General features: G+C 62.4%; 2 protein-coding genes across 2 annotated transcripts in view; one reads left to right on the top strand and one right to left on the bottom strand.

Annotated features, from left to right (window-relative positions):
• Positions 1-850: 850 nt before the first annotated feature.
• On the bottom strand, positions 851-5,727 carry SYPL2 (synaptophysin like 2). The gene is made up of 6 exons (XM_015650512.2): positions 5,602-5,727; positions 4,979-5,050; positions 3,518-3,636; positions 2,654-2,855; positions 2,380-2,571; positions 851-1,217 (listed from the first exon to the last, which is right to left on the bottom strand). The coding sequence occupies exons 1-6, from the start codon at positions 5,650-5,652 to the stop codon at positions 1,089-1,091; spliced, it is 765 nt and encodes a 254-aa protein (XP_015505998.1). The 5' UTR covers positions 5,653-5,727; the 3' UTR covers positions 851-1,088.
• An 833-nt stretch (positions 5,728-6,560) lies between these two features.
• Positions 6,561-8,641, top strand: part of PSMA5 (proteasome 20S subunit alpha 5) — a 10,460-nt gene continuing 8,379 nt past the window's right edge. Inside the window, exons 1-2 of the mRNA XM_015650963.3 lie at positions 6,561-6,729; positions 7,707-7,773. Of these exons, the coding sequence (XP_015506449.1) occupies positions 6,701-6,729; positions 7,707-7,773 (96 nt within the window). The 5' untranslated portion in view covers positions 6,561-6,700. The remainder of the gene's footprint in view (positions 6,730-7,706; positions 7,774-8,641) is intronic.

Below are 8,641 nucleotides of genomic sequence, written 5' to 3'. Positions count from 1 at the left end.
CCCTGCCCGGAGAGACCCCTGCCCGGAGAGACCCCTGCCCGGAGAGACCCTCACCCTGCCCGGAGAGACCCCCGCCCGGAGAGACCCCTGCCCTGCCCGAGCCCGGAGAGCCGGCAGCACAGACACCGGGCACCCGGTGTGCCTGTACGGGACAGGGCACTAGATATCCTGATACCGAGTTGGGGTCACCTGTTACCTCACACTGGCCTGGGGGTCCCAAGTGATCCCTAAACCAGACTAGGGTCTCCTGCTATCCCTATAGGGGGATGGGTGTACTCGGTATCCCTATAACAGGTTAGGGGCACTTGAAATCCCTGTACTCGGTTGAATTCCCTGTTATCCCCATACCAGACTCAGGACCCCGATTATTCCCATAACAGGCTGGGGTCTGGTGTAGTTATTTCTATACTGGGCTGTGAGCCCAGGGTGTTGCCATGAGGCTCCAGGTTCTTCCTGCACAGGGCTGGGGACCCCTGCTATGCCTATACCAGCCTAGGGTCCCCTATTATCCTTCTACTGGTCTGGGGTTCCCTGTTATCCCTATATGGAGCTGGGACTCCCTGCCATTATTCCCATACCAGGCTGGGGTCCCAGCTGATTCCCATGCTGGAGTGGTGCTCCCATATTATCCCAATACCAGACTGGGGTTCCTGATTATCCTTTTACTGGTCTGGGGTCCCCCGTTACCTGTCTGGGACCGTCCATTAGCCCGGTACTGATCTGAGCTCCGCAGTTAACCCTATAGCAGAGATGGGGACCGGTTTATCCCTGTATGGACCAGGATGTCCGGGGCCCTGCGTGCCCCACCCAGGGGTGTGCGCCCCTCCACACCGAGGCAGACACCAGGAGCCCCAATCCAGAGCTGGTACCCAGGACTTTATGCGCCCCATACAGACATGGACCCCTCGGGGTGACACACAGAGCCCCCAACATCAAGCGGGACCCCCGGCGTTCCGTGTCCCCTTTCAGCATCCGGACCCCCGGCGGCTCCAACCGCGGGGACAGCGACACCCCGTCCCCGGGCTGGCGGCCGGCGCGAGGTCCCGGGGGCCGGGGGGGGGTCCCCGGGCTGGCTCGGCCCCCGGGGGTTACTGCTTGTCGATGGCGCCTTGCTCGGCCGCGCTGTCGCGGGGCGCGGGCGGCTGCAGCCACGGCGTCTCCCGCAGCACGAACCAGCAGTTCCCGGCCCACAGCAGGAAGTTGAGGAACCCGAAGAGCTGCAGGAGAGGAAAGGGGAAGAGGGGAGAGGACAGAGAAGAAGGGAGAAGGTCCCACAGGGCACTCTTGGGGGAGCGTAGCATCAGCACCCATCACAATGTGTGCACCCCGTGAGCTCCGAGCACCCCATGTACCCCAAGTACCCTGGTACCGTGTGTGCCCTATACACCCCATACACCCCACACATTCCTTACACCCCAAGTACCCTGGTACCGTGTGTGCCCTATACACCCCATACACCCCACACATTCCTTACACCCCAAGTACCCTGGTACCGTGTGTGCCCTATACACCCCATACATCCCACACATTCCTTACACCCCAAGTACCCTGTACATTGTGTGTGCCCTATGCACCCCATACACCCCCTATTTTCCATACATTCCATACACTCCATGCATTGTGTGTCCCATGCACCCCATACACCACACACATGCCATAATTCCCGTACATCCCATGCACCCCATACTTCCCATGCACCCCAGGCACGTTATGTACCCTGTGTGCCCCACACGTGCCATGCAACCTGTGCACCCCATGGACCCTACATGCCCCATATGCCTCATGCACCCACATGCCAGATTCACCTCACGCACCCCACTTCACCCCATATACCTCATGCACCCCACATGCCCTTTGCGTCCATGCACATCATGCACCCCACACCCCCCAAACACCAACAACCACCCCATCCTGGGAGTCCCTGAATGGGGGGTGTGGGGTGGATCCCACATCCCGTGGGACAAAGGCAGGTGGCTGTGGGATGTTTTCACCCACATTTCCATGAGCGTGCCCATATTTTCATCTGCATGTCCACCTTCCCACTGCCCTCTCCTGGCTGAGCTGAGGAACCTGGCACACGTGTGCACACACAAGGACGTGAGTGTGCGAGTGCTGTGTTCACCTGTGTGTGTGCCTGTGTGTGCTCACACGTCTGTGTGTGCTGTCCCGTGTGTAAGCACTGCTGTGGCTCCACAGACACAGGTTTGCAACCACTGGGTTGCACACACTGCTCAGCTCTGCTTGAACCCCCTACACTGTGCTCTCGATATAAAAATGACACGGATTTGGCCGTGAGTGCCCAAGTGAGTGCCCAAGGGTTGTGTGTGCCCAAGTGTGTGCCCAAGTGAGTGCCCAAGTGAGTGCCCCCGTGGCCCTCACCACTGAGATGTTGGCCAGCCCCATGGCTGGCGTGGTGCCGGCGTTGCAGACCACCCCATCGCCCTGGCAGACCCCCATGGCAGCGATGAGGGTGGAGGGGCGCGTGGCCGCCTTCACGTCGCTCAGCCCCTTGCCCCACGCCGCCGCTGCCACCAGCCAGAAGAAGGCAAAGCAGACGGTGACGCAGAAATCCTGCCAGGATGAGAGACCGGGATCAGCTGCCATCCTGGCATGGCGCTGGATTCACGTGTCCCGGGGGATGAGCCTGCCTTACTGTGAAGGGCAGCTTCGTGTTTTCGGTGTACAGGGAATGGAAGCGGAGGTAGAGCACCAGAGCCGCCATGGAGTAGAGGAAGGAGAAGACCCCCAGGGTCACAAAAAACTCAGCGGGAGCGGAGAAATCGCCAACGAGGTACAGGGTGCGGGCTTCTGATTCATCCTCACAATTCGGCATCCCAAAGGGAATCTGGTATAACCTGGGATAGAGGGAGGGGGGTGTCAGAGGATGGAGGAGATGGTGGGGGTAGGTGGTATAATCATGCTGGGTTGGTCCCCTGGGAAGGGAGATGGTGACAGGAATGGCTACAGTAACCAGGCTGGGGTGGTCCCCCCAGAATGGGAGGGATGGATGAAATAGAAGTGCTGGGGTGGTTCCCTGGGAATGGAAGGTTTGATGGGGATGGCTAGAATAACCAGGCTGGGGTGGTCCCCTGGAATGGAGGGCACAGATCCACTGCCATAACCTGGATTCTTTTCCAGGGTCCAATGCCCTGGCAGGGGGCCAGTGGCAGAGGAAAGGGGTTAGAACTGGGACACTCATCTGGCCCAACTCCCATCATTGCCTTCCCAGATAAATCAGGATTCCCCTGGTCTTCCCCGAGTACTGAGGATTCCCCCCCTTCCCCACCCCGCTCTTCCGTGATTGACAAGAATCCCCAGGATGGTGTCAGGAACTGAAGGCAGGGGATGTGTCACGGTGCCAGGGTGTGGATGTTCCCCAGCTGAACACGACACCGCAGAGACCATGGCTGCGGTCCCATGGAGGTCCTGCCAGCAGGAAGGGAGTCTAACCCCAACCCAGCACCCCCAGCTTGGCTGGGACAGTCCTGGGGGGTGTCAGGGCTCAGCAACCCCTCACCTGAAGGGGTACCCGAACTGGATGCTGATGGCTGTCATCCCTCCGCTGTCACATTTCACTGTGGCTCCGGTCTCACCGCTGAAGGAGCCGCAGGAGCCGAAGGCGAAGATGGCAAAGAGCTACAGGAGAGGGCAAATGGGTCCGGGGGGGTTGAGGCCCTGGGGGGACCCCTTTTACCCTTGGGGGGTGGGTTGTATCCCCTGGCACTGAGTAATGGACAAGCTGCCACCCCCCCCAGATGTCTGCCTCAGGCACCTCCCTCCAACACTGGGATTCTACTGGGACTGGGATTTGAGGATGGGGGTCACAACAAGGCCAAACCCACCCCAACTCCCCCTTAATTTTGGGCAGGATGAGTGCCAGAGTGGGTTTCCAGACTGCTGGGAGCATCCCCATGGTGGGACCCCCAGAGTCGTTCCCTCCCCAGGAGCCAGCACTGCCCTCCTTTGCGTTGGAGTCACACTGCCCTCATCTCTTGGATGAGGGTGCCGGGAAAAGACCATTCTCCAAGTGTTTTCCCACAAATCCTCCTGGCTGAGCTCCCAGCTTCCCGGGTGAAATGGAGAATTTAAGCCGCTGGGCCTGATGCTGCGGGGATGGGCGGCCCCACGTGTGGCACTAAGGGTTTCAGGAGGAGTGTCGGTGGATCCTCTGGGGATTTTCTCCTCGTTTTTGTTTTTGGGCTGTCTTTGCATGTAGGGTCTGATCCCATATGATGGCCTCAATGGCACGGGGAGCCCAGAGCCTCTGTGGGTGGGATTATGCAAACCAAAGAGCTGTAGGATTGGGGGAAAGCCCCTCAATCTGGCTCTGCCCTGTGGGAGATGCCCAAAGAGGGATGAGTCCCTCCTGTACCTCAGTTTCCCCCGGGAGCCCCCTGGTCCTGGCAAGGCTGAGCTGCAGAAATGCCACCCTGAAATCCAATCTCACAGGGAGCCATTCATGGCATGGCCAGTTCAGGACAGAGCCGCAGGCACTTGGCTCCCCCCCTGTCCCCAGGGTCCCCCTTCCTGGGGCTCACTGACCCTCAGTCCCTCTCGCCACCCACCCACCCACCCCCCCAGTGCCCCCTGAGCCCGTGGGGATGGTGGGGACCTGGCACCCCGATGTCACTGTCCCCTTTGCCATGGCTGGGCACAGCCACCTGCTCAAGGTCACCGGGGAGTCCCGGGGAGGGGCTCGTGGCCTGAACCGTCCGTGTGGCCCTGCTCCCCTCCTCCCCCGGAGCCCCCAAAATGAAGTCTCCACTCCCGCTGCTGATGGGGTGCAGGAACCTCCGGAGGGGCGGGGGGCTCTGGGATTCCTTCATTCTGGGGGGGCCTTCGAGAAAGCAATGGAACCCCCCAAATCTAGGGGCACCCAGGTCCTTGGGGAGCAGCCCCCAGCAGTTCTGGGGAAGGGGCTGTGACCGGGGGTCCGGGATCAAGCTCGGGATAGGGGGACACACCGGGCGTCACTCACCCATTCCAGCACCTTGATGAAGCCCAGGGGCTCCTGGAGGCGGCCCCAGCGCAGCCCACGAAGGACACGGTCCTGCAGGAGACAGTGGTGGGAGCCAGGGAGCATCGGGACGGCACCGGGGTCCGCTCCGGGGAGACAGGGGGGCTGCACCGGGGGCCACCCCGGGCTGCCACAACGGGATTGCCCCGGGCAAGGGCGGGGGATCAGGGGGCTGCGAAGGGGCCTGCTCCGAGCTGGGGGTTACCTCCTCGGTGAGAGGAATCTACCCCGGGAAACCGGGGGAACTGTACCGGGGACTGCCCCGGAGAACCGGAGGGGCCGCACCGGGATTGCCCTGGGCAGAGGGTCGCCCTGGGGACCGGGCATCTGCCACGGCACCAGAACAGCGGAGGGCTGCACCGCGACACGGGGACGCTGCACCGGAGGTCGCACCGGCAGCTGCCACGGGACACTGTGGGCTTCTCCGGAGGTCGGCACTGGAACACCGTGGACTCCTCCGGGGATCGGCTCCGGGACACCGGGGGGACACCGGGAGTTGCCACGGGCAACAGTGGCGGGACACCAAGGGGCTGCACCGGGAGCGTGCCGCGGTCACCGGGAGGGGGGACGCACCGGAGCCCTACCTGGAGCCGGGGCGCTTTATCACCGGCCGCGGTGGCGCCGGGCTCCGACATGGCCGGGCCGGGGGCGGTCGGTGCTGCCTCCGCCGCCCGCTGGGACGGCTCCGCTGGCGGAGCCGCCACCAGGCACCCCACCGCCCCCGGGGCGGGCAGCACCGCCCCGCCCCCGGCAGCGCCCCTGGGCCGGCCCCGGGCCCCCCGGGCCATCCCCCCGCCCCGGTCCGCCCCCAGCCCCTCCGGCCAGCGCGGGACGAGCAGCGCCCCCCGGGGGGCTCCGTCCGTCCGCGGGCTCCTCCGATCCCCCGGTAGTCGGGAGCGCTGGAACGAGGCGGGAAGCCCGCGGGGGGCCGCTAGCGGGGCCGGCAAGGAGGCCGACGGCGTCGCACCGTGTGCTGGGCGTTGGGGTGCCGGTACCGCCCCGGGGGGCCCAGGGGCAGACACTCCCTCCCGGTATCTCCTCCCGGTATTCCCTTCCCGACACCGCTTCCCGTAGCTTCTTCCCGGTGCCCCCTTCTCGGTATCCCACCCCTGGTACCGCTTCCCCGATCCCCCTTCCCGGTACCCCCATCCCGAGTCCCCATTCCCGGGAACCCCTCCCGGTGCCGCTCGGTGCCCGCCCGCAGGCCCCGCCCCCTGCGGCTCTGCTCCCGCCCCGCCAGCTCAGCCACGCCCCCGTGACCACGCCCTCAGAGTCTCGCCTCGCACCGGCCACGCCCCCTGCCGCATGCCCCGCCCACTCCGCTCAGACCACGCCTCCCCAGCCGCCCCAGCGCTGTGGCCACGCCCCTGACGCGCAAGCCACGCCCCTCGCACGTTGGACACGCCCCCCAACGGGGCCACGCCCATCTCCGGCTCCCTCCGATCCCCGCCCCGCCCCTCCCCTGCGCGCTGGTCCCGCCCCCCCCAGCACTGCCATTGGTCGAGCCGCAGGGCCGCTGCCCAATGGGAGGGCGGCGCGGGCGGAAGTGCTGCTCGGGGCCGGAAGCGGCGTTGCAGCCCCCGGTGAGACTGCGGCGCTCCCGCTGCCCCTGGAACCCCCGAGCCCCCCCGGTACCTCCGGAGTCCCCGGGATCCCCCGGAACCACCCGGCCCCACCGCCGCCATGTTCCTCACGCGCTCCGAGTACGACCGGTGAGTGCCCGCCCGCGCCGGCGGCTGAGTCACGGGCCTGCGCCCGGCGTGGCCCGGCCGGTGCAGGGCGCCCCGACCGGCGCCTCCCGCTCTGGGATCGCACCGGGAGCTACCGGGACACCGCAGCGCTGCTGGGCCCTGCCACCCGGCCGGGGGCTGCCAGGAGGGGACGGGCCGAGGGCGGGGGAAGCTCGTGAGCCCTTGGTGGGTGTGTGGGATGGGATGGGATGGGATGGGATGGGATGGGATGGGATATCCAGGGAAAGGAGCGTGTCCAGGGAAGGGAACAGAGCTGGGGAAGGGTCTGGAGCCCCAGGAGCAGCTGAGGGAGCTGGAAAGGGGCTCAGCCTGGAGCAAAGGAGGCTCAGGGGGCCCTTGTGGCTCTGCACAAGTCCCTGACAGGAGGGGACAGCCGGGGGGGTCGGGCTGTGCTGCCAGGGAACAGGGACAGGAGGAGAGGGAACGGCCTCAAGGTTGCCCATGGATGTTTAGTTTTGGATATTGGGATTTTTTTCCATGGAAAGCTAAGGCACACGGGCTTCCTAAGGCAGTGGTGGAGTCCTCATCGCTGGAAGGGCTCAGAAAACACATGGATGTGGCACTTGGGGAGGGGGCTTAGCAGTGGCCTTGGCAGTGCTAGGGGAAAGGTTGGACTCCATGATCTCAAAGGACTTTTCCAGCCTCCAGGACTCCATGATTCCATGGCAAAACAAGACCTTTCTGACTTCTGGTGCATCCTGTGGCTTCTGAAGGCTTCCAGCACCCACGGTGTGCTGGGACATCCCACCTGCTCCTCCCCTTGGCTGTCCTGGTGTTTCTGTCCATGAACATCCTGAACCCTGACCCTGTGGGTGGCCTGTGCTGAGGGAGACACGTCCCTGCTGCCCCAGCTGTGCCCAGGTGGCTTCACCCTTGAGACAAGGCTCTCATCCCGTTGGTTTCCTGCCCTTCTCACTCTGCCTGTGTTGTCCTTGCAGGGGTGTGAACACGTTCTCTCCAGAGGGGAGGCTCTTCCAGGTGGAATATGCCATCGAGGCCATAAAGGTACTTTTAAAAAGTTTCTAAGCTGTGACATCTGGGGCTCCTTCAAACCTCAGGTGTGAATTGCTCAGGACTAATCCAGGCTATGTCTGTTTCCTCCAGCCAAACACCCCACAGCTCTGCTCTTTTGTGGGTCATTAAGAGCCAAAACCCAGCGATTTTCCCTGAAGTTCAGCAGAATATTCCCTCCCCTGCCCTACCAAGTGATTTATCCCCAACCAAAATGCAATCCAAAGCTGTTCATCCCCAAATCAAACCTAAAACACTTCTTGAGTGGATTTAAATGTGGAGGTTATGAGCAAACCCACCTTTGCAGGGCCAACTGGCCTTTGGGGATTAAATATCCTTAAGTGATAAACGTCCTCCACTGATAAATATTCCTGTTTATTACATTGATATGGATGTTGATAGACTGTGGGTGTTGATTGATAAAAAGTTTAAATTTGGAAGAAACATGTCAAGTGATGCAGGGAAAAAGCTCTGAGGTGGTTGGATTGAGGATGAGGGTCCTGACTTCATCTTCCCTGGGTTACTTTAGCTCCTTGGAGCACTAAAAAGACAAATAAAGTAATACTGTAACAGAAAATGTAATAATATTATCAAGGACTTGAGAATTAAAGCTCCAGGAGGATGTTGGTGACTTGATAAATGAAAACAGACCTCTTGGAGCAGGGAGATCTCCTGCTATACCTGTGGCTGTAGGTGCAGCTCTGCAGGAAATCTTGGGGTGAAAATGAAACCCCGTGTTTGAAGTGGATGTTGGCAGGGAGCATTCCCCACTGCAGCTGAGCCACTTCTGCCAGGAAATCCCCTGGGGTGGAAAACTGCAAGTGCTGGGAGCAAGGTGGGACCCAGGCAGGGCTGGTGGGAT

The sequence above is a fragment of the Parus major genome, chromosome 26 (genome assembly GCF_001522545.3).
Source record: "Parus major isolate Abel chromosome 26, Parus_major1.1, whole genome shotgun sequence".
In the NCBI taxonomy this organism is placed as follows: Eukaryota; Metazoa; Chordata; class Aves; order Passeriformes; family Paridae; genus Parus; species Parus major.
The sequence above is the reverse complement of the archived record's forward strand: the minus strand, read 5'-3'. Positions and strand labels throughout refer to the sequence as shown.

Excerpts from the sequence above, each read along its gene's own strand:
- SYPL2 (XM_015650512.2), bottom strand. The coding sequence starts at position 5,652 with ATGTCGGAGCCCGGCGCCACCGCGGCCGGTGATAAAGCGCCCCGGCTC. Across the intron at positions 5,051-5,601 it reads ATAAAGCGCCCCGGCTCCAG|GACCGTGTCCTTCGTGGGCT; the intron begins GTAGGGCTCCGG and ends TGTCTCCTGCAG. Across the intron at positions 1,218-2,379 it reads GGCTGGCCAACATCTCAGTG|CTCTTCGGGTTCCTCAACTT; the intron begins GTGAGGGCCACG and ends CCTCTCCTGCAG.